The sequence below is a fragment of the Megalops cyprinoides genome, chromosome 3 (genome assembly GCF_013368585.1).
Source record: "Megalops cyprinoides isolate fMegCyp1 chromosome 3, fMegCyp1.pri, whole genome shotgun sequence".
NCBI lineage: Eukaryota > Metazoa > Chordata > Actinopteri > Elopiformes > Megalopidae > Megalops > Megalops cyprinoides.
Window position 1 is genome coordinate 26,889,610 of NC_050585.1, and position 24,288 is coordinate 26,913,897.

The 24,288-nt window shown below is 43.1% G+C and overlaps 1 protein-coding gene across 1 annotated transcript; it reads left to right on the forward strand.

Annotated features, from left to right (window-relative positions):
* The first annotated feature begins 3,104 nt into the window (after positions 1-3,104).
* On the forward strand, positions 3,105-22,959 carry LOC118774890 (sestrin-3-like). Its single transcript, XM_036524476.1, has 9 exons — positions 3,105-3,289; positions 14,000-14,203; positions 15,428-15,610; positions 16,343-16,588; positions 16,791-16,905; positions 17,268-17,392; positions 19,172-19,338; positions 20,759-20,903; positions 21,254-22,959. Exons 1-9 carry the CDS (start codon positions 3,224-3,226, stop codon positions 21,341-21,343), a joined length of 1,341 nt encoding a protein of 446 aa, XP_036380369.1. The 5' UTR covers positions 3,105-3,223; the 3' UTR covers positions 21,344-22,959.
* Positions 22,960-24,288: the final 1,329 nt, after the last annotated feature.

Genomic DNA, 24,288 nt, shown 5'->3' on the forward strand with positions numbered 1-24,288 from the left:
TAAGGGTTCTCCTTCACACCTGCAAACAGGACTGTGCTTTTATAAAACTAAAACAACACAAAGCTTCATAAGTGAAGAATAAAGGGATCTCCCTTCTCTGCCTCAACCAGTGTATGCCCTAAGAGAATGAAAGAGTCAACAACTGTGTCATAGCAAAACCAAATCAAGTTCAGAGAAGAGAAGCATTTTACATTGCGTTTAAATTAGCAGATGCTTTTATCCAGACCGTCTTACATCCCATTACAGGCTTCCTTATATTGGTGCCCTGGGATTGGCCCAGTTCTGTCCTTGCTGGTCTTTGTCCTCCTATATAGTCCATGTTGCCTTTTACATCATTGTAAACTATGGGAATATTGCATCTCTTTGTAATAGTTTTGGTGTGTTGGTCATGATTTTATCATACTAATTACATATGCATATTTGTCAAAGTGTTCTCATTTCTGTTCACTCAGTTGGATTAAAATCGTAGAGAGCAATATAGCGATGAGTGCTGTGTGTCATTGACTGGATCAATGTGCTTGAGAAACAATCTCAAATATGACAGAACAATGAGTTTTCATATTGAGCTTGGTGGGCGGATGCCACTGAGGGCTTCGGCTTCAAGTTGTGTTTGGCGGTCACTCTACCCCGGGGCTCACTGATAAAGCTATGAAAGAGAGCTTTATGTATTCATGTAAAATCAAACTGCTTGCACATGACCCTCTCCATTGTTTTCCCGGCTTTTTTTTTTTGCTGTGCTTGTCTTAGATTTTGAATTATGCTCCTCATGAGGCAGCACTGGCAAAGGTCTGACTGTCTCATCTTATGGCCACTGGAGACAATTACGACACTCTCAAAGACAACAAATACCCTGAAATGAGACATCACTGTGTTCACATGTGTTTTTTTTATTCTAACTGAATGGCACAACTATAAATTAAACAGGGGCACTTATACATAAGCATTAGAGTTGTTTTTTTTTAACTCACAATGCTTTTTTCAGAAGCAGAGTTTTTTCTTTGCTCACAATGCCCAAATTTATCTTAACAGGGATGTTGTTGAATCTGCAAAAAAAGAAGTCCCTCATCTATTCTAGGGTTGTGATTGTGACATCATGGACCTATTCTCTGATGATTGGCAGTAATGTAATCTGTATATCAAATGGTTTGAATCCTGGGAAAAAAACAGTCCTCCTTCTCCTAAACCTCTTGTTCTCTTTCTCACTACCATTCTTACTCCCTGTAGCCTGTCTGAGTCACTTCTGCCCAAAACATGTCTAATTAGTATAACTGATTATCTCCAGTTGCAGCTTTAGCATTTCACATTGCAGCAAGCATGTGACAACACTGCATGCCTAAACGATGCAAAAACAAAATTCATGCTCCCCACGTTTTCTGGTGTTTTTATTTTATCGTGGCCATCGTTAGTATCAGATACACCTTTTGCTATAACAGTTGCTTGCTGTGTTTATGGAGGACAGCCAATAATGTAGGTCAAAACACAGTGCTGTAATGGGGAGGCAAGTTCTATGCAAATACTGCAGTGTGAAAGACAGCTGCTTTGCAAGGGAAAATCCCACTCCTCCCACCGGAGACACAGCTGTCATTGAGGCCTCTTGGAGAAGCACTGCCACAAGGGTCCTGAATTTATCTATCCGACTGCCACTGTGTTCTGTTGGTATTCACTTAGTCCATCTGGCTGTCTTCATGTCTGTATTTATTGATCCATTTGGCACAGTACTTTTGTTCTGTCTTTTGCCAACTGCCACTGTGTATCTCTCATTACAATTTTTCATCTTTTACTTCACTTTTCATGTGAATCTTTGCTTGCCCATCTGTGTAGTTGCCTGCCTGCAATGGTCTGTTTAAGATAAAGTGTTGTCTAATTTTCAAGGACTGCTGCACACAAGAGCACTCTGTAGCAGGCTGGGTAATGAGACTAGCAACGTGGTAACATGCCCATCTTTTTTCTTAACCATCTTCTGGGACTAGAACTTGAAATCTTGACTTTCAGGACCATAGATGAACTTAAACCTTGATAACGTATAAATGTCACTTGATTAAGTAAATACCAAAGATATGTTAAAAGTGGTTGTTGTTGTTATTAAACCCCTTGTCCAGTAAATGTCCCCTTTTCTGATGTTCTGTAATAAACTCACCGCCAGCAGGTTGTCATCTTCATCTGTCAGCACTGGCATTCCCTGTTGGCCTCCTCACTTCTGATATCAACATAAAAGGTGATGATAGTAGCCTTCCAGTAATAATTAAGTGCAAAGTGAAATGTTCATGTTGGCCGTCCAACCCACCACCTTTTTCCCATTTGTCCTGTGACAGCCTTTGTACATGTGTGTGTTGAGCAGACTCTCATGAGGCTGAAAACCTACTGCATTTGTCCATATTCCTTTTTTGTGTCATTTTGCATGCCTATTGCTAGTTGTTCATAGGTTTCATTTATGTTTGCAAAGTAAAATTAACGTACAACTGCGCTATTTGGACTTCCCCCACATTAGTACATGACCAAATACATGAAAATGTTAACCACTGCACACTGGTGTGACTGAAAGCATCATTTGGTGGATTGATGTAGAGCTTCTATTAGCCTCAACACCTAACTGACCCTGTGCTGAAAAAGAACTTCACATAAAACTAATAAAGTATAAAGTAATATATATATAAAGTATATAAAGTAATAAAGTAATATTAAGAGAAATGGTAATAGTACCAATAATATAGTATCGATAGAAAATGTATTAAGAGAATAGATCTAAGGCAACGAGAGTGTATATTAATCCACAGAATTCTATGTGTGACATACTAAGTTGACAGAGCTCTATTCTATTCTTGTGCTCAATGCTCTAACAGCGCCTGCGCTTGTTAAACACGCCACCGCATTGTAGGGGCGTGGCAAAACCAACTAATTGACAGGTAGTTTTCCACCAGAAGCCACTGCTGATTGGCTTAGACACAAGTATGGGCCTAAGATTCCATCACGGAGAGCTGATTGGCTACAGGTTTTTGCTCAGGAGTTCTGCCTCTGCTGTGCTCTGATTGGACGCATTCTACCTCAAGCTGTCAGTCAAATAGTTGGTTTATTTCGCCCACTCGCTGCACTTCGTTGATGCCCAGACTTGTAGCTGGCCAGCCGAACGTTAGCCAGGTGGATTGCGCAGCAGGTCTGCACGGTCTTTGTTAGCTAGTTATTGATAATCTATGGAAGCCGTGTCCATGCGCTTACCAGGAGGAAAATGATCATCTGCACGAAGAAAATGGATTACCCCTTCGGAACCCAGTGCCAGCGCGTCCAGAACCAGGTGCAGAACTAGTTAGCTACCGAATACAAATAGCAAATATCAGCTCTTTTACGATTAGATTTATTATGCCTTGTTAGCTCTCTGGCTAATGTAAAATATCAATGGAATTATTACAAATGGTAAAGCTGCTGTAACATCTGTTACGGCACCCTGATGTTTGTAGCTGGTGAGTATTGCTCTCTGGCTAACAAGCTAGCAAAGTGGAACAGAAGTTGGCAGTCCGTGTCCCGTCCATTCATTCACTGGACCCGAGAAAACGCTTGATGGATAACATATGTGTTTTATTTGAAGCTTTTTATTGAGGATACACCAAATTAATAGGTTTTCCAGAAAACAGTACCTGAATCATTCGAGAATGACAGTGCGGACAGAGAGAAAATGGCTAAGCGTATTTCTCTATGCCTACTGGCCAGTAGCTCTATTATTTGGCTAGCTATTCTTTTGTAGCAGTAAGGGGGGAGGGGATCGAATGGTTGAATCATTCAGTAGAGTCTCAGTTATAAGTGGAAGTACAGACACACCATGGATGTCTAATATGTGTAGCAACTAGCTCGTTAACTATAAGGAAACATTCTAAATGAAATGTTACTTTTTGCATCGGTTCCGTTGATAACTACCACTTGCCTTCATCTGGCTATACACTCTTGGTTTCAACAAGCTGATGTTTTGCACAGAACCTAGTTCGAAAATTGACCAAAATGACAGTGGCATCAAAGTTGGAAAAGCCCAGAAATGATTTTGCAGCAATCATCAGATAGTGTCTGTGTAATGCTTGTCAGTAAGTATTGTGTACTGTATGCTCGTGCGTAATGCTGTATGCTTCTGAAATATTCATTACCATTGCAATAATGTACAAAACGACTTTTCATATGAAAAACTGTTTCAAGACTAGTGTACACTATTCTCTTGAGATGCAGCTGTAAAGAGTCTCACAACTAACAAATTGCTAAATGTGCTGTAATTGTAAAGAATTGCGACCAAAACCGACGGTCGAAAGGATGCTTGGGAAAACATTTTATGCACAGAAAAAATATATAGTGTATATATTTCAGACGATAAACACTAAATGCTGTGTTGGCATGCATAAGTGGAATTATTTACTCATGGCCCATGTTTCAGAGAAAATAGATAGGCCTATAGGTTACTGCACAAAGAACCATAGGCTTGAACTCCAATATAGTACATACAAGCGCGAAGCACATTCCAATGCCCATTGTCAGATTAACATTTTGCAGGTTTGCTGCAAGTGACATTGGTCAGTGTTGATATGTAGCCTTTTAACTTTCTCCCACGTTGTTGTTACTGTGCTACCTCAGCTTTACCCATAGCATGAAAGGCAAAAATGACATCACCTTTTTGGGGATCTGCGCGTGGCAGACGTTGCGGTATGACAAGGTTGGATTTTGCAGTTATTTAGGTAATACAGTTAGTTTACATTCTCAAATTTTTAGGTTGTTTAGAAATCAGGAGGGGGCGTGTATGTACAAGAAAACGATGAGGTTGTTTCAGACAGGGGGACAGTACATTAGAATATGATCACGTCCTGATCCCAATATGACATTTCATCACATGAAGGGAGTTTCAAGGCACAGTCACTACATTTAATGTTTCGTGTCGTCTTTGACGTTTTCGTCTTGCTGTAAAGATTAGAGTTGTCTTTGTGTGTGGTGATGCTGGGTATACTGCCAATCAAAGTTGTTTTTCTCCTGTCCGGGTGCGTTTCCACATGTAGTCAGCTGGGGGCGCTGCCGGCAGGGAAGCTTGTTTACTGTCATTTCAACGTACAGGAGAACAATAGAGGAACGTAATTGTATATTCGTTTCCCTGTTGTACTTCACCTTATGTTTTCTGTCATGTTGCATTAGTTGTAGTCTGTCCTTGGTGGTTTCTCCTTTATTCATGCATGCTGACTTTCACCACTGTCCTACAACATGTCCTCATTCACACATTCTTGTATTGCTCTGAGGTTGCATTCTGCAACCCTGAGCAGCTGTGACAGAGAGAAGCTGAGGGATGTTTTTCAGCTGAGGAGTCTCTCATGTTCGCTTTCATTCTTTCATCCATTATGGTCTCGCAGAACGGTCTGGGTACAAGATGAACAGCAGGCCTACAGCAGTCATCGAATAGAAAAACACTGGTGTGTTTTTGCATTTTTAACATGCGTCAAAGCAAGTTTGAACTGACAAAATGAGCAAAAAAAAAAACTCTTCCTTTTTTCCATTTCTGCTATCTGCCAGTCTTGCCTGAAGTAAGATGTATGATTGCAGTGGTGGGTATGGAGGTGTTCTTCATTCTGATGGTCTCGGACTGAGGGAAACCTTGTTTGGTCTGTTTGTGTGTGGGGGCTGTGTGTATCATTTGCGTATGTGTGTGATTTGTGTGTCCTAGCTGTGTGGGTGCTGTGACATTTTTTCCCCACAGACAAAGAGCGCTCAACGCTCTGGCACAAACAATCAAGTAGCATGGTTCCACAGCACACAGATCCTCTCGTCCCCCGCTCTGAAGGCAAAGAAAAGTACAGAAATAACATGTCACAAACACATTCTTATCAGCTGACATAGACATCTGATAGGGCACTCTTCACTGAATCCACCCCCCCCCCCCCCTTGCAGTCAGGGGGAAGAAGGGAACAACCTGGGGGGGGGGGGTGTAGAAAGATAGGGAGGACTTGTTGGAAATTTTTTTTTTCTCTTTGACTAAGTAGAACTGTGCAGAAATTTTCCTGGACTCTGCACCAGAAAACAAACTGAAAGGGAGGTGGTTTTGAGGGAATTTATATTGATGAAATCAGGCTGACATGTAGGTAATGGTTAACAACACACAGGAAAGGAGATTTTTACAATTCGTAGCAGCATTTTAGGAATTTTCAGCAGTTTCTACAGTTGTTGTTGTTTTTTTGGTTTCTGATGACCATTTACTCAATTACCAGATTCATCATGATTCATCAAGACACTATATTGACTGTGCTCTTTGTGATCATTTTATCACAGTTATGTCATGATCAGGCAGTCACTGCACTAGAGCTACACATTTCTCAGGCCCCATGTTCTGACAGTAGCTGCTCTGCTGACTAATGCTCTGCTTTTTTTTGCTTTTTTTGGGAACTCATTTCATTGGGTGTCTCTTTTTAAGCATTGGGTATTGAACATTCATTAACCACAAATCAGGGAAATGACTGTGTCCTTGTACCTTCTTTGTGTGCAGCAGTACTTCCTGTGACAAACATCTAATGCAGATGCTCAGCTCCCTCGTCGGAAAGGGAAAAAGTATACAGCTGACATTGTTAAATGATATCCCACCACTTGTTCTCAAATGCAGGGAAGAGGAAATGAGAGGAAGTGAAATGTCTGACCCAAAGGTGGGTTGGGCATGGGATGGTGGCCAAGGCATGCATCTGTTGCAAATACAAATAGTTACTGGTTTCATGTCAAGTCAGCCAAGAGAGATTGTCTAGTGGAAATCCCATTTCTGTCCTTCAAATGGACATGGCTGGTGTACTTTACCTCTGAGTGGTGTGCTTTTAGGGTTGAAAGAGCTTCTGGTGTACCTGCAGTAGTTACTAAGATTGTGGACTGAGCTGGTGGGTATATGCCTGTCTGTGTGCGTGGGTGCATGTGTGTACATGCCAATCAGTATTAGTATTAGAAGACCTGTGAATTCCGATGATGGTTAAAAATTTGGAAAGAGATACACATGATAATTCCTTGCGTTGTGTTGGATGACTGATTTTTTTTTTTTTTTTTTTTTCCTTTGTCTTTGTGAGATTGGCTCTTAAGTGTCGCTGCTCCTCGAGCAGCGAGCTGATGTTGCCAATATGCACTGTGCTCCACAAGTCCAGGTGGCATTACTGAAGCTAGGTTGGTGCTCTGGATATTCGCAGCAAAGTGTCAGGGGTGTCTCTGTGCAAAGGGGGAGGTAACAGGAGCCCCCCTCTCTCACTCTCAACGAAAGCTGATTAAATACCCCCTATACCCCTCTTCCTCTCTGTCACTCTCCTCCCCTCCCCCCTGCAGATTTCCCCTTCCCTCTTTTAGTAATCACTCTCTCTTCCTCTCCATAACCTTCCTTATTCTCTTCCCTCCTCCTTGTTTGGCACCACTCTCTCTCTCTCTCTCTCTCTCTCTCTCTCTCTCTCTCTCTCTCTCTCTCTCTCTCTCTCTCTCTCTCTCTCTCTCTCTCTCTCTCTCTTTCTTCCCTGTGCTCCGTTGCTGCTTCTCTCAGCACTGTCCATCCCCTCCTCCATCCCCATGTGTTCTGCATGTGTGAACCCGGTGTCACAGGCTCTTTTGATTGAAGATATTAACCACTTTCGCAATCGGAACTGAAGTGGTCGGAGGGATAATAGGACCAGTGTGCCCTGCCACTTGATTCTGTAAAATATAACGAGATGTCAATCCTTGAAAGCTTTCCCTTGAAGATCAGAAATACTTTGTGGTGGGGGACGTGTTGGGGGCAGAGAGATGGAGATGATGAAGGTGGACGCTGGAAGTCTTCTGTGAGGTGTGTGCACGCAGCGGGCATGTGCATTCACACTGTCCGTTACATACCGTGTTCCAGATTAAACTGCATTTCTATTTGGCCAATTCACGACACAAACTGAAATTCAGTTCATTTGTTGAAAAATATTCACAGGAAGCAATTTCCACTTCATGAATTGAAATTCAGTTCGTTCCCTGAAATGGCAGAATTGGTAGAATTGAGATGGAATTGAACCCAACTCAGCTGTACACGACCAGGTTTCAGTCATGGAAGGATGTTGCAGTGTCGGACCCCAAGCCTCGCGTCAGCAGAGTAGAATCTCTGGACCCGTGTGATGCGGGCTGGTGACCCATTGTGCCCCTTCCCCTCTTTTTGCTTTTGTTTTCTTCAACCAGCCAGCTGATACAGTATGTGTGTTCCTGTGGTCTGTGGTTAGAGCATAGCAGTGTGAGCAGATAGAACAGTTTTCTCACAGGCCGGCCATCATCCTAAGAGGAACACACATTACAGTACGCTGGCGTGGGCCTTGGGTGTTATGTATGTGCTTTCACATATCCTGTAGAGTTCTCAAGAAATGACATGTAAGTGTTAAGAAAAACTGCACTTGTCAGCTCTCAACATTGCGGCCCCCATTGTGAGAGAAGTGACAATTCCTTTCACTGATTCCTTATTTTTGTATCAACTTTTTGCGTTTAGTTCCTGTTTTAATTTTTTAGGTTGTCATAACAATTCATAACCCACAGTTAATTCTTTGAGTCATGCTCCAAGTCAACACTGAAGCGCTACTTTTGGCACAGTTCCAAATTTTTGTAATCTGTGGCACCTACTGCTTTAGTAGAGAACCAGTTTAGCAATACAGTATGGTGCTCCTAGCACTGATGAGTTTCAGGTGGGCATATGTCAAACCATCCTGCATCTTGTAGTCACCACTCACCAAGCAATCTGATTGGTTTTAATTCAGATAACTACAATGATATTAACATATGGGGTTACATACAAATATGTAACAGACACATTGTAGAATTCAAAGTCCAACTGGAACTGGAAGTGACTGGAAGTGTGTGAAAGGTACCAAATCCTGCTTAGGTTTGTTAATTGAATAGTGATCTTAATTGTAGATGCCTACGCTTAATCTACTACCAATTATTTTAAACAGAAATATGCTGTCGGGGCCTATTTTTTCTGAGGGCTGTTTTTAGTTTAGTTCTTTCATGTCAGCTTTCAAGACAAATTTAAGTTGTCTATTCGTTATATTTGTGTTACTGTCTCCTTTTGGAAAATTTGGAACACCTATCTGAATTTTTCAGTCATTGTTCAATTAATCCATCTTGGCCGATTGAACAAAGAATTACTCCTCATCAAGGTTAACGTCTGATTAAAAAAAAAAGTCCACAATTTTGTCAGAACAAAAAACACTTCAAGCAAATAACATTTGTAGTAAAGCGCTAACAGAAGATAGTTTGTAAGTGGTGGTGCTAATGAGGAGCTTGACTGGAACAAAATCCAAAATGCCTAGCATACCCTGAGCACCAGGGTGGGGAAACATTGTGTTAGATCTTGTCAGCAATGCTTGTCAGAATTATCACTTTTTAATCGGAGAAGGTTCACAAGAGCTGTGTGTTTAGAGAGGCATTGCATTGATGTCATCTCTTGTCAGGAGTGTCCTCTGCTTGGAAAACATTGTATAGCAGCAAAATGGCTGTTTTCAGATGTCCTGGCTACATAACCTTCTCTTTGCTGGTTGTGAAGATGATGCAAATCAAGATTACAGCCACTGTAAAATTTTTTTTTTTTTTTTTTTTTTTTTTTTTTTGGAAATGTTGGTTTGTGTTATGCAGATGTGAGAGTGCACAGTATGCACATCTTGCAGAAGAGCAGCAAGCTTTGCTTTACACACAGGAAATGCACTCAGGAATTTATTTATTTATTGCATAAATGCATAAAGGAAGAATTTCATTGTACACGGAACTTGTTTCTTTACTGTGCATATGACAATAAACTTTGAACTGGACTTGAATTGAACTGAACATACCATCTCACACAATACCTGCTTGCTGGGAAGACTGTAAGCAGGTATTTGGCTAGGCCCAGTGGATACCACAAACTCACCACTAGCTGTAGACTGCTGTGGGTTATTCTGGACAGATGCCGAAATTCTGAAGACCAGATTGTTTGATTACCACTAGATCAGCCAGTAGTATGCAGTTTCCTTGACTAACTGAACAAAGTATCTTAAAGCTAAATGTAACTCCTCAAGGACATTTTAAATAAGTAAAAGAGTTCTCTACTCATGAAGCCCTTGCTGGTTGATGGGGGAAACTAATTGACCTCATGGCACCATAAATAGTACGATCAAACAAAAATATCCACTGATGTAGTTACCACATGATACAGTTTTTAAATCTGTAACTCTGAAAGATAAATGCTTTGAGCTCATTGGTCCACATCCTTTTACCCAGTGTCTCCATTGTTGCTTAAGTGGGGTTTTGATTGTAGTCCTTCCTCTCGGTCTGCAGTAGCCATTATTAGTAGCACAGGTTAAATATGAATTAAACAAAGGAGCAGTCAGTTTAATAAAGCTGGTATCGTGACAGAACTATGACCCACATGATGTGTGTTTACTTTTAGTATTTAGTCTGTCCAAGAGGGGACATTCACCAGAAATGCCCCCAGTGACTTATTGTATGACTAGTGATGTGATCATTTTCTCTTTTGACAGCAGAGGTGTTGAGTATGTATTTTTATTAATCATTGGCCATCGAGTATGGTTTACTGGAGGTTATGACAGTTCTTGAACAGTGAAGCCTGGGATGTGATTTCATCTTAATCAAAGGTGAATTGGCAAAAGGCAAAAGAGCGTTTCCTTAGTAGCCACTGGAGTGTGCTGTGGAATGTGGGAGTAACTGCTAATGTCATGTGTTGCATTCAATTGTACCACATCTGCTTTTTGGCTGATGTGGTAAAAGCTGGCAGATGGGGTCCATTGTGATCTATACCCTAGGATTAGATTCAGTCTTAACATGCCTTATACCGGCGTGAGTAGGATCGTTGTTCATCCTGTGTTCTGTTAAAATATTCTCTCTGCACAGTGTATGTAGCAAAATGCTGCTGGATCGTATTGTCTCGGTCTTTAAGCAGGCAAGAGGTGGCGTGCTGGCCAAAGCCATTGTAGGGCTGAGCAGTTGAACACAGACCACAAAAAGTGCTGAGTAGCCTGGTTATGTTCATTGTGCACCTGTGAAAGCTAGAGATGGTGGTCTCTGCGTAGAACCAATAATGTTAACTGATACACTGACCTGCTGACAGCAGTACAGGTGTAAGTAGCTCATGTGTGTGTATCAGTGATGATACAAATGTCACTGGTTTATCTGCTTCTGTAAATACACCCCTCTTAGAGAACAACCAGAGCCACAAGAATCACATGAGCTATCTGTTTCTGGTGTGGAGGAATGACAAAAGTGTCGTTACTACCGTTTGGAGAGTGGTGGCTTGCTAGCTAGTTTCTTCCTCTCATCTTTGGCTAGCTTTCTCTGCCATGGAGCTCATTATAATTATCATGTAAAAGGAGGTAGTTTGTACGTGAGTAGTTACATTAGTGTTGTAGCTTGTTAGTCCAGCTTTGTGAACGATTATCATTTAACTGTTAAAGAGCACAGCCTGTCATACAGTGAATTTAGTGTCATTTTTGCTGTTTAAAACGTGGTAACTAAATTGTGTGCTGTGTCAACCATGCTTACTTCCACAAACCCACACAGATCCCAGATTTATCCTAAATGAAGTATACCTTTTTGACAGCAAAAGAATCAAACCATCAATAAAAAAAAGAAATTATGCATTCAATTATGCAATTATATGCAGTTATGCATTATGCAAATTATGCTTTAAACTACTTAACCATTGATTTGCTGCAGGGGAATGTGTGTGTGTGTGTGTTAGAATGTGTGTGGGCAAAAGTTTTCCCTGAAGGAGGCCTTGACATCCAAGTTACAAGTATAGTGCAATCTGCCTAATACGCACTCTGTCATACAGGACTAATAGTTCATATCAAGTGGGGTGTGATTTTAACAGGGTTTCAATATTATCCAATGGGTCCACCACGTGAGAGAACAAAAAGAAATATTTTAACCATGCTTATTCAGACATTTTACAGTTAAGAAGAAAATAAATTAAATTGCATTTCCTGTATATGTGTTGTTTAATACTGTACTACTGTGACAGAGTTGCAGTAATTTATTATTGAAATAGTGAATTTCTTAGTGAAAGGCAAGCAAATGTGCATTCAACAGACGCTAATGTAGTAGAATGGAGAAAGCCCTCTGAGTTGTGAAATGTGAAAAAATTGTTTTCTTGAGTATCTGAGCATCAATTTTCTATGCCAGCTCTGAATACTCAACTACTCAGCCATAGCATATCACTAGCTCGTGGTAGTTTAGAGAGCTGATCCTACCAGAGATGTCTTGACGACCCTCAGACTACAAATTGTGGGTGCAGTTATGACTAAGTTCAGTAGCCAGTGTTAGTTTACCTGATATCCCAGGAGTGCTGCCACAGAGCAGCATCTCACAAATTTTGATTGGCTGCTCAGTGTTTCTGTTGCTACATTTGGTATTGTTTTCAAAATCAATTAAACACTTTCAGTGCAAAAAAAGTATATTATATCTGTCTACTTTGAAGAAGTCAACGTAGGTCATTTAGCTTTGATGCCAGTGGTGACTGACAAGCAGTTTTGAAAGGAAAGTATGACAGTAATATTGGTTCTGATAATAACAGGCTTCACTTATACATCTGGTCATATGGGTTTCATTCAGTATGTTTCAGTATCCATTAGGGCATCAATTAAGAGATTAAGGCCACATGTTGATGGAGAGGCAGATTTGGCCAGCGCTGCTGTAAACTCAGGAGGTATGCGTGAGATGTTTACTCATCCATAGTGGTGTGATGCTGGGAGGGCCATTTCTGGCTGTGTATCCCTCACACAGGGATGGTGTTTATCTCTTTTATCAGTGCAACTGTTCTCCCAGCTGTCTCCCAAAGCTATTTATAGTTCTCACCCCTGGCCCTGGTGGGACTGTGATGGGGGGCCCTCTACTGGGCAGAATGAGAAACTGTACCTCAACACTTGTCAGCACGTCATTCCTTTCCATAGAAAGACAGAGAGAGGGGGATCTTGACGTGCCGGGTGTCAGTAGGTTGCAGGGGTGCTTAACATGTGACTGAGTTTTTGCGCAATAACACCCCCCTGCCACCCCCCAGAATGTTAGCTGTCCTCATCCTTCCTGCACCCCTGGCCTCTGGTCACAGCAGGGCTTTACTCAAAGGAACAGCAGCAGCCGCTGCACATGCCACCCCTGGCATACCACTGGGGGTCATTCACAAGCCCCCCCACCCGTCCGGACTCTGCCTTCCCCTTCTTCTCTCCTCTCCTCTTTTGTGCTCTGTGCTTTGTGAACAATTTTTTTTTTCATTCAAGGGACAATATTTGTGTGAATAAATTGAATAGTCTACGATGGATTCATCATGTTTGGAAGGGTTTGAAGGAAACCATGTTCAAAATGGAAGGTTAGGGGTGGAAAAACAACATAAATCTTGCTTTAATGATGTTCTGTAACTTGATGAACTTGTGGCATCTTTTCCTGCTCCTGACTGGAATAATACCTAAAAACAGCTCATGGTGCTAGGTCCTTGCCTTTTGAATTATTGGAGTCTTGGGAACACTTGGCACTCTAAGACGGAACAACTTGTGCTACACAGCCAAAGGTTTTCCTGTTGAACCAGGTCATTGGGATACACTGGAGTCGATAAGGGAACGCGCAGTGCATAGTTTGGAGCACTCAGTCTGTGTGCCTGCCTCCAGGTCCAGTCCAGACCTTGTTTGTTTGCTTTTGCGGTGAACTATTCAAGGAATGCATCTTCAAGTGTCACTGTAGCTGACTTGGGGACGTTATGTTCTATGTAGACGTGCAGACTCAAGGAGCAAGCCAGGACCACTAAGTTCAGAGGAATTAATGTTTTCATTTAATCTTGTTAATGGTGTAGATGTCTGGCCTCTACCTGAATTCGGAGCAAGAAGCTATGCTTTCTTAATAGATTTGTGTTGACAACAGATGACAAATTACAATTTGTCGCTGGAGTTGTATGCTGTGAGTGAACTTTGACCTTTAACTAATCTCGCTTACCTTTTCTCCCTCCTCCTCCTCCGTTGCCCTTGTCCGACGTCATTCCGTCTCCAAGATGGTGAAGGTGGGCTTGGAGAAGGAGCGTGCTGTGCCACCGCTGTGCGTGAAGGCTCCGGCCAGCAGGGGGCTCCTGGACGCTGTGTCGCAGCAGATGACCCTTCACCCCCAGTACTTGGAGAGCTTCCTGCGCGCACAGCACTACATCCTGCACATGGATGGACCTCTGCCCCTGCAGTACCGCCACTACATCGCCATCATGGTGAGGACTCTTCTCACGCTCACTGCGTGCACGCACACACGCGCGCGCACACACACACACACAGAGTTTAGTAAAAACCCATGAGCACACACAGACATGGTTTAATAATCCCCCCACCACACACATACACACGGATTACATTACATTATTGGCATTTAGCAGACACTCTTATCCAGAGTGACTTACGTTATCCATTTATATAGCAGGATATTTACTGAGGCAATTGTGGGTTAAGTACTTGGCCCAAGGGTACAACAGCAGTGCCCCAGTGGGCGGATCAAACTGGCAACCTTTCGGTTACGAGTCCTGCTCCTTGACCACTATGTTACACTGTTTGATAAAAAGCCATACACACACACATCCATTTTTAATTAAAACCTCACACATGCACACACTCGCACGTTTCCTCAGCTGGCGAGCCTGATTGTGTAAAAATTCTGCAGCGCCCTACGCTGTTCACTTCTCCAGGGGGCCAGATGCACCAGCTGAGCATACACCCGGCCTTGTGCAACGTCTGACACGTCTGTCCGTTACGCCTGGGCACAAATCCCAGAGAGCAGGTGTTGGGAATAAAGTTAGATAGTTTGCTGATAGGTCATGCATGAAATTAAGGATTGCTGGTGTTATACTTACAATGAGGTATATTAAAGGACAGTACTGCTGGTGCATCTTGTGTGTGCGGTAGATTTTATGGTAAGCTTTTATTTAGTCTTTTCAAGCTATATCATTTGTAGGGGCTGACTCAATCTATCGTTTATGTTACCCAACCCAGGGCTTATTGAGAGGTTTGATTTCAGTAGAGGAGACCGATGGTCCAGGCATTTATGGATGAAAAATTGGATCACACAGTCAAGCTACAATTGTCCAAATTTGTAACTGCATCCAGTTTTGTACCATCCAGCTAGTGCAGTTGGCCCCTGGTTTTCAGAGCTGGTGACAGGGAATTGAGTTCCTCAGTATTTACATTTGCTTAGCAGAAGCTCTTATCCAAAGCAGTGTACATGAGCTTGCAATTTTTACATGTTATCCATTTGTACAGCTACTAAGCCAGTTCCAATTAATCCCCTTGCCCAATGGCTCAATAGCATTCCTGCCTGGGACTCAGACCTGTTCACCTTTGCAAACCTAGCTGTTTAGCACTGTGCCACACTGCTGCCCTCACTGCCCTCATCATCCAATCTCTATCCCCTGTTCCCTTCCTCCTCCTCCCCCCTACCTTCCAAGGCTGCTGCTCGGCACCACTGCGGCTATCTGGTGTCTTTGCACTCGGCCCACTTCCTGCGTGTGGGGGGCGACCCGCTGTGGCTGCAGGGCCTGGAATCCGCCCCGCCCCGGCTGCGCCTCCTCGACCACATCAACAAGGTGCTGGCCCACCGGCCCTGGCTCATCGCCCGCTCCCACATCCAGGTACGCAAAACGGGGGGGGCGGAAGGGAAGGGTGCTATGATGTTGTGTGGGACAGCGGGGGGTGTGTATGTGTCGTGTACAGTGTGGCAAGGTACACAACAGCTACGCAACAGGCTGGCACTGCCGCAGCACGGTGTGGGTGTGATTCTGCTTGGCAATCCTCTGTGGAGAATACAACCACAGATACAGCATGCAAGCATCTGTGCTCATATATACAATGCCAGTCAAAAGTTTGGATATGCCTTTTATTCTTTGTTTTGACTATTTTCCACATTTTGCAATAATAGTAAAGACATGAAAACAATGAAGTAACACAAATGGAATTATGCAGTGACTAAAAAAGTGTTAAACAAATCTGATATTTTTTGGCTCCTTTGGGGAATCTAAAATATTTTGCAAAAATAATTTTTTTGGAAAGAAATTCGTACATAAGCATCAACTATTTATATTTGTCTAAGAAGCATAAATCTTTGAACGTCTTAGAACGCATGTTTCCCACTATCTTAATCACGTGTGTCCAAACTTTTGACTGGTGCTGTACAGGATGGGAGACTGACTCCTACTGGGATAAAAGTTCTCTTAGAAATCACATTTTCCCCAGACTTAGCAACAGAATGGAATATAGCAGTATAAAGCTACAACACTGGGAATACAGGAATAGCTGTGCCCTGGTCTAACAGTGCCTGTCTGGTGCAAACAGTCCTCATTTCTTCCTCACCCCCCCCCCTGCAGGAGCTGCTGAAGACTGGGGAGCAGTGCTGGTCTCTGGCGGAGCTGGTGCAGGCCGTGGTGCTGCTGGCTCACTGCCACGCCCTCTGCAGCTTTGTCTTTGGGTCGGGGGCGGAGGGGGACCCCCCGGTGACCCCGAGAGTGCGCCACGGCACACCGCCAGGGTACTGCCTCTGTGACGCTGCCAACGGCAACGGGGCCACGCCCCTGCCCTCTGTGACCCCTTCGGACAGGATGCCCCGGAGACGGGTGAGTCCTGGCTGGAGCGGGGTAACCTTAATAAACAGCGCCCTCTTCTGGCTCTGCCTGGGAGTTTCCCCAGTGTCTTGCTGAAGTGAGAATTGGTTGTGCTGTAATCCTGGCCTCTCTCTCTCCCCCTCTCCCTCTCCCCCTCTCCCTCTCTCTGTGTTCCTCTTTCTTTCCCTCCCTCTCTTCCTCTCTCTCCCTGTAGTCCCTAGACTCCAGCTATGAGGCTGTGTGTCTCAGAGAAAGACTGCAGAAAGCACTGGAAGAGAAGGAGAGGAGGGGAGAGCACCTGCTCAATTCCCAGACTCAATCACACACAGGTACATAGTCTACTGTGTAGTATGTAGGCACATGGCATACTATACAGTGTATAGGCATACAACCCCCAAAGCTGTCCACAGGTGCACAGCTCACTGTGCTGTCCACGGGCGCGCAGCTCACTGTGCTGTCCACGGGCGCGCAGCTCACTGTGCTGTCCACGGGCGCGCAGCTCACTGTGCTGTCCACGGGCGCGCAGCTCACTGTGCTGTCCACGGGCGCGCAGCTCACTGTGCTGTCCACAGGCACGCAGCTCACTGTGCTGTCCACAGGCGCACAGCTCAATGTGCTATACACAGGTACATAGCTCACTGTGTCATTTTGTGTCGTTCTTGCACTAATATTCTTTCTGTGTCAATCACAGACACAGAGGAAGAGGAGGAGGTTGCATGTGCTGCAGACCCTTCACGGTTCATCACAGACCCAGAATTCGGCTATCAGGAGTTTGCCCGCAGAGAAGAGGACCACTTCCAGGTTTTTAGAGTCCAGGTAAAGGCAATCACCATCTCAAACACAGACACTGCAATAGATGTGGTTACTTAGGGAGAGGCCTGGGGTTGGAATGGCATTCTGTACTGTGCTGTATAGTTTGTGTACCGTACTGCAAATTTACTGTGCTGTGAATGTAGGGCTGTGCGATATCATGATGTATATCGTGTGATGATAGAAAAACGTCTATCGTTTCATATTGTGCTCTATCGTTTATTTCGTTGTGTCGCAAATCACACACTTTACAGTAATATTTTTTGGCATTTGAACGACGCTTTGTGTTCTTCCACACGGCACGGATTCTGGCAGGAAATTTGCATGAAAGCAACACAAAGAAACATGGAGGAGAGTGAATGTGACAGAACTATAGTTGAAAAGTGTTTTCTGTTTACCTTTTTATATTTTATACATTAATATTTTATATTTTGTTACATGCTTAACCCTTTCGCACGTAACTTATTTTTATGCTATGTAGTGCGTGTTAAATTACATGATTCGTTATGTTTTCATTAGCGTTATTAAGCTTCTCATAGTTTTCAGTTAGCATTTGCTGTATTTTTTAACGTTAACTCGCTGTTTCCTCAAAGCTAAAATTAGCTAGAATTTCTCCAGTCTAGTGTTTTAATTGCACCGGTTTTAGCATACACACTAAATGGCAAATCACACTGGTGTGACCGTATGCACGAAAGGGTTACACCTCATTTTCACCCAGTTTTGTTTGGTGTCCGTAATTCAGTATAATATATGCAATATTCCCTCTAGTGTTCAACGCAAGGAAAAGGAGATGGATCAAAACGTAACTCTCACTCGTGTCTGTGTCATCATGGAATGAATGCAGCGGTGAAGCAACCTCTATTTATATGTCAAATGAGCGGCAATATAATGGAGGGAAATCATAGCGGTAGAATGGGAGGGAGATAAAGTTTTGATATCAAAGTGATAAAGATGATCTGTATTTCTTAAGGTTATTGGTTAAAGCACAGTGTCTGCATAATGTTGCCTGATTATGCAAATTCTTTCTTCAAAATATGTTTAATGAACTCTCACTTTTATTTAACTTCGATCACTAGTCAAGCAACTTAATTGAAGGAAATAGGCCATTAGCTAATTTGTTTTTCCAATGCGGTCTCCCCGAAATTCGCCGCAAAAGTTAATTTTTTCAACACACTCGAAGGCAAATTCTGGACCTTAAAAAAACGGAAGGAGGAGTTTTGCAAACACATCTGACATCACGGAGGTTCCCATAGGAATGAATGGACTTCCGGTTGACTCGCATGCATACACAGAGCTATATGGAAACGAGGCGTAAATTGAAAATTTGCAGAAAGGTTCTAAATAAAAGGAGAAAAATAATTAAATGTAAGTACCTTTTATTTGTCAAGTATATAATTCAAAATGTAATAAGAATTAGGCCTTTCCACATAGTCATTTTATATAAACTATTTATTCATTGAATTTACAGAAAAAGTGCTATATCGTGATATGTATTGTTATCGAGATATGAAATGACCTATATCGGGATATGAGATTTCGGTCATATCGCACAGCCCTATGTGAATGTTGTGTTCCCTGCTGTGAACGTATTACTCTATGCTGTGCATTTTGTGTACACTGGTGTGATAGTGTTACTCTGTGCTGTGTATTTGGTGCACGCTGGTGTGAATGTATTGTGTGATGCTGTGAGGTTGTGATCTGGGCTATGCTGTGGATGTTTGTGTACCCTGCTCCGAATGTGCTGCGCTGTGAACGAAGTGCGTTTCGTGTAAATGCTTGATGCAGGACTACTCGTGGGAGGTCCACGGCTTCTCGCTGGTGAACCGGCTGTACTCCGACATTGGGCACCTGCTGGACGAGCGCTTTCGGAAGGTGGCGTCCCTGCCCTCCCCCCGCGAGCCGGACCTCAAGAGGGCCATCTGGAACTACATTCACTGCATGTTCGGCATAAGGTGAGAGGAGGCTCCGTTTTGCATGTGTACATATGCTACATTACATTACATTACATTACGTATGTGCATGTTTATCTGAACCCCAGCCACAAAGTTCATACCCACTGCACACACACTCTGCATACTGCACGCCCTTAGCCTTGCAACACACTACGAACACTATGAATCTTCTGTGAATCATAAAGATGATGATTTTAACACATTAGAAAGAATAAGGTAGGCTAATAAATGACAAATATATTTCAGAATGGTCTGAAATAAAATGATTGTCAGCCATTGTTTTATGTGCATTACGTTATCAATATAGTCCTTTTATACTAGCAGTGGCTTCTTCTGAAAATGTGCCTGCTTTAAAACTTATCACAAATGGGATATGAAGCTTTCCTGTGAACTGCATGTTCATGAACTTTACATCTATATTCACATAGTTCCATTCTGAAAATGCAACATAATGAGTTCTGTAGGGTCATAATCAGATGATTCCTGTGTCTTTCTGACTGGATTCATGAGACTCTTTAGCAGATTGCCTTTTCCTTCTGGCTTCATATCAGTGACACGTTTGGCTGAAGTCCTCGATGGAAGGGAACAACTGCATCAATCAATGAACTACTGAGACACTCCACTATTATTTATTGAGGTCGAGTCAGTCTTGATGAGTTTCAGTGCACTTCACGTGTTCAGCCTTGGCGGAGGTAGCTGGCAATTTGACTGCTTTAGGAAGTTTGGGGATCTGCAGCACATAATACTGTGTTCTGATTGTTTCTTATAAACCTGATGGACTGGCAAAATGATTAATATCCACGGTTAGTGACAGTCAGTTTTGTGAGAAAAATAAGTTTAAGAGAAAAACCTTTGTGATCATGTAACAGGTGAAAACACTAGCTTAGAGTCATGCTTCAAAATAGGCTTCTCATAGCAGCTGTTAGTGACTAACCTGCAATCATAGTGATGATTTTAGCTAGTACACTGTACTAGATACCTACAATCTATGAATAAAATTTTGATTGAAATTGCCGCAAGGACTTTCATTTATCAGAACTGCATGGTAGCTAGCTTTTCAGGTAATGAGCACTTGAGCTAGCTAAACTCTGTGGTGTTTCCTATGGTCCATGGTGGCGCCAATCCATGGAACACCACCCAATTTATCGTGCATTAATTTTGTTAACCTCTAAACTGGGGATTATTTATGGTTTCATGTTTCTTTTCGTGACAGAAGTTTCTGCCCACCACCTTTGCCAATATAACAGTAATTCAAATCCTCAATCGATTACTGATGCATTGCCTCGGGGGAAAACTTTCACCGCAACCCCCGGGGCTCGCAACAAGGAGCAGTGGCTGAGATGCATTCGGAGAAGGCGGACGGGCTCCCACTGCTTGTCCCCTCCTTAACGACCCGCACGTGTGTGTGCACTGTCCACAGGTACGACGACTACGATTACGGCGAGGTAAACCAGCTACTGAAGAGAGAGCTGAAGCTCTACATCAAGACTGTCGCCTGCTTCCCTGACGCCACCAGGAGCCCACCGTGCCCCGTGCCGTGGGCGCCACTCAAGCCGGATGAAAAGGTGAGCACGCCGTACCTGCTCTCTCCCCCACCCACCATGCATCCGCACAGAACGTATGCGCAGTTGTTCATCTAGCATGAGCTGCACGCATGGAGGTCTGAAGTAGATCTGTTTCAATAAACAAATAAGCATTTAAGCATAAGTCTTTCGATCAAAATGTGTTTCTGAGTGCATATTTCCTTTTATCTTAATCAGGTGTGTCCAAACTTTTGACTGGTACTGTACATACAGGTTAAATTGATAAGTAACAAGCAATATGTAGCATATACTGTATATTATATGATATTCTTGCAGAACAGGGCACTCACTGTTTCTCTGTCTTTCTCTCTGTATCTCTCTCCTCCCTGCAGGTCCATGTGAACCTCCTGATCATGGAGGCGCGGCTGCAGGCGGAGTTGTTGTATGCACTGAGAGCCATTACCCAGCACATGACATCCTAGACAGAGGGTTGCGGGAGAGATGCCTCTGTGAATGATGGACAACAAGAGGATGCGAGAGGCAGAATGGGGCTGGTTAGCTGTGAAAAAGAATGAGAGGGGAGAATGTGGAGGGAGAGAGGAGGGGTGTAGGAGACCAAGGATGTGGACAGAGTGTTTTCAACAGGGAGAGGAAAACTAAAAGAACTGAGTTAAGGTGATCTGTGGTACAGCACTGGTTCCGCTTTCCCTCTCAGCCTCATACCCCCGCATTCAAACCCTTTAAAGCTTTATTGGAATGAGTGTTGTGCACCAGTATCTCGAGGGCTCTTAATTACAATGCAGTTCCTCTCTTTCTCTCTCCCTGTGTCCTTCCCCCAGTTTCTCCCTTTAGGTTAGTCTCTCCATTTCTGTGTTTCCTTTCATTGCAGCTCAAACGCTGTTAAAGATCAATGTGCAATTATTATTACTAATATTGTTCATGTTGTTATTGTTATGCTGATTCATGTTGCAATTCTCTCAACTGTGATGAAAGCAGAGCTTACTTTAGGATGGATAGAGAAATGTTCACTCAACACCATTGAAGCATACTGAGGTTCACTTTGTGTTTATTTTTTGTTTGTTTGTTTATTTTTAATATTTTCAGCTATATTTTTGCTCTAATCTTCCAGTTCCTTATTGTGCATTAAAAGGGGGTAGGGCTTGGGTGGAGATTAAGCGTTACATTTTCTGGTCTTTTTCAACCACGTGATGTATTTTTCAGAGACTGCATTTGTGGAGGTGAAAGATCAAAGCAGGCGTTTAGTGATCAGAACAGCTTCCAAGTGTTCATTGCAATACTGAAAAAGGCATAGAAAAAACACTACGGGAGGTGTATCCACTCCTTGTTATAGCACTTTTAAACTTTATTTAAAATTTTGAAGACAAGGATGGCTCATTGCATGGTGGGTAAATATTCACATTGATCGGAAATGTTCCCATCCCATCCTCCAGCAGAAGCACAGAGCAGCCTTCAGCTCACAAAATGAGTTCTCCCTTGTCCTGAGAAAGATCCCAAAGGGCACACACTATTCTCAGCCAAGGTGAGATTTGCAAGCTCCAACATGGTGGTGAATGCCATGTTACTGTAAGACTGCCCCATGTAGCCTGTATTTTAATGCAGGGGTTCTCAGACTCTGTCCTGGGGTATCCTGTGCACACTGGTTTTTGTTACAGCCAATCTCTTGATCATTTGAGGTCGTTGCAAACATAGGTTCAAGTTGTTCCATAATTTTCCCCACAGTGCAGGTGTGGCTCGCTACCATTTGCTGTCTTTGAACGTTTCATTTTTCCACAGTTGATTTAGTTTTCAGTGACCTGCTGTTTCAGCAGTTACGACTCCGCTGGTTTCATCTGTCAGTGCCATACAGCACATTACTTACAATGAAAGCATTATGTGCATATATGTGAAATGTATTCTTTATGGCATGCAAAGCCAGAAAGACATAATGTGGCCTTGAGAGGGTATGTCATCCTGCATTTGATATTTTAAAGTGTCTAGTTAAGAACAGTTAGCAGCATTTTACAATTGATTTGGTGCAATTTTTGGTTGGAACAAAAGTAGTGTGTACACAAGTGGTCCCCTGGACCAAGTTCAGGAGCCCCCATTTTACTGAATTTGGAATGCATATTAAAAAGAATATGCTGAGCACATTACAAAAACACTTTGATTGTATTTGAATGACATCAATCTTGGTAAAATGAAGGAGATGTCCAAGTCAAGCTGACCTGGCTGTGGACCTTGTTACCTGAAGGTGTTCTCCCTTTCGTCAGCCTTGTGGAGGGAAGGTCGCATGAGGTGGAGATCTGACTGGACCCTTAACTGGGTCGTAGTGATACCAAAACAAGTGCTGTCTGGCGTGGGACTACATCTTTGAATCTCAGATTTCTGTAAGGATTTTTTGTTTTTTTAAATCAGGCAGGGTTAGGTGAAGTCTTGTACTGAACTTGACTCAGTCCAGTTGCTTATGGTGATCAAAAGGTTTTCTTTTGGGGAAAAAAAAAATGAGCTGGGCAAATGAGCCAACCAAAATGTCAGTGGTCAGGGTACAGCATTTACTTTGGAAGGATATGCACACCTCTAGGTTTACCTGTACCTTTTTTTCTAATTACATTATTCTTTTTTATTTTTTTGGTGAATGTTTGTTTTTGTTTGGGGGGAGGGGGGTTTGCTGCTATTTGTCCATCTGCTGTGCTGTATCACGTTTTCAGCGGCAGCGGATTTTGATGACCCTGTGTGGGTATTGCTGTTTAAAACAATCGGGGGAGAAAAACAATGAATGTGCATATCAGCGTAAGCAATGTGTGAATCTGAGTGTGATCTAAATGCTTGAGGAATCCATGAAGATTCAGCCAACAGCACTTTTAAGGGGTGCCTTTGCGACGGGGAGATTTTAACCACACTCGACTCGACATTACTAAACTTTCGAGTTGGGTTTGGTTGGCCAGAAGCACAGTGCTGGACTGTGCTTGGACCAAGTTTTTGGTTCCTCTGATACACTGCACACCACCCTCTTCTTGGAGCAGGAGGTGACATCACCAACATCTTCCTACTCCTGGACACCTGTGAGGCCTGCTCTGCTGCACAAGTCAGGGGGGATTGACCCTGGACACTGGGCATCAGCGGTAGGGCCAACAAGGTGTGGAAGTGGACGGCAGGCATTACTGTGAGCGTGGGTACTGTGACTTTGCGGGTTGCTGTCATTGGATGGTTATCTACAGCCCTTTGTGACATCATCGCAACACCATCAGAAACCCCACTACTTCCTCGACAGAGAGCAGAAACTACATGGCAGCTTAAAAAAAAATACACCTACATGGAGTCGCACCTCATTTTGTGTGCTTTTGAACTTTGAGGGAGAGGGCTGAAGTTGGCTGTTGGACTGCTCCTTCGCCCTCCTTTCCCAGCCTGTCAAAAAAACAAAGCCACT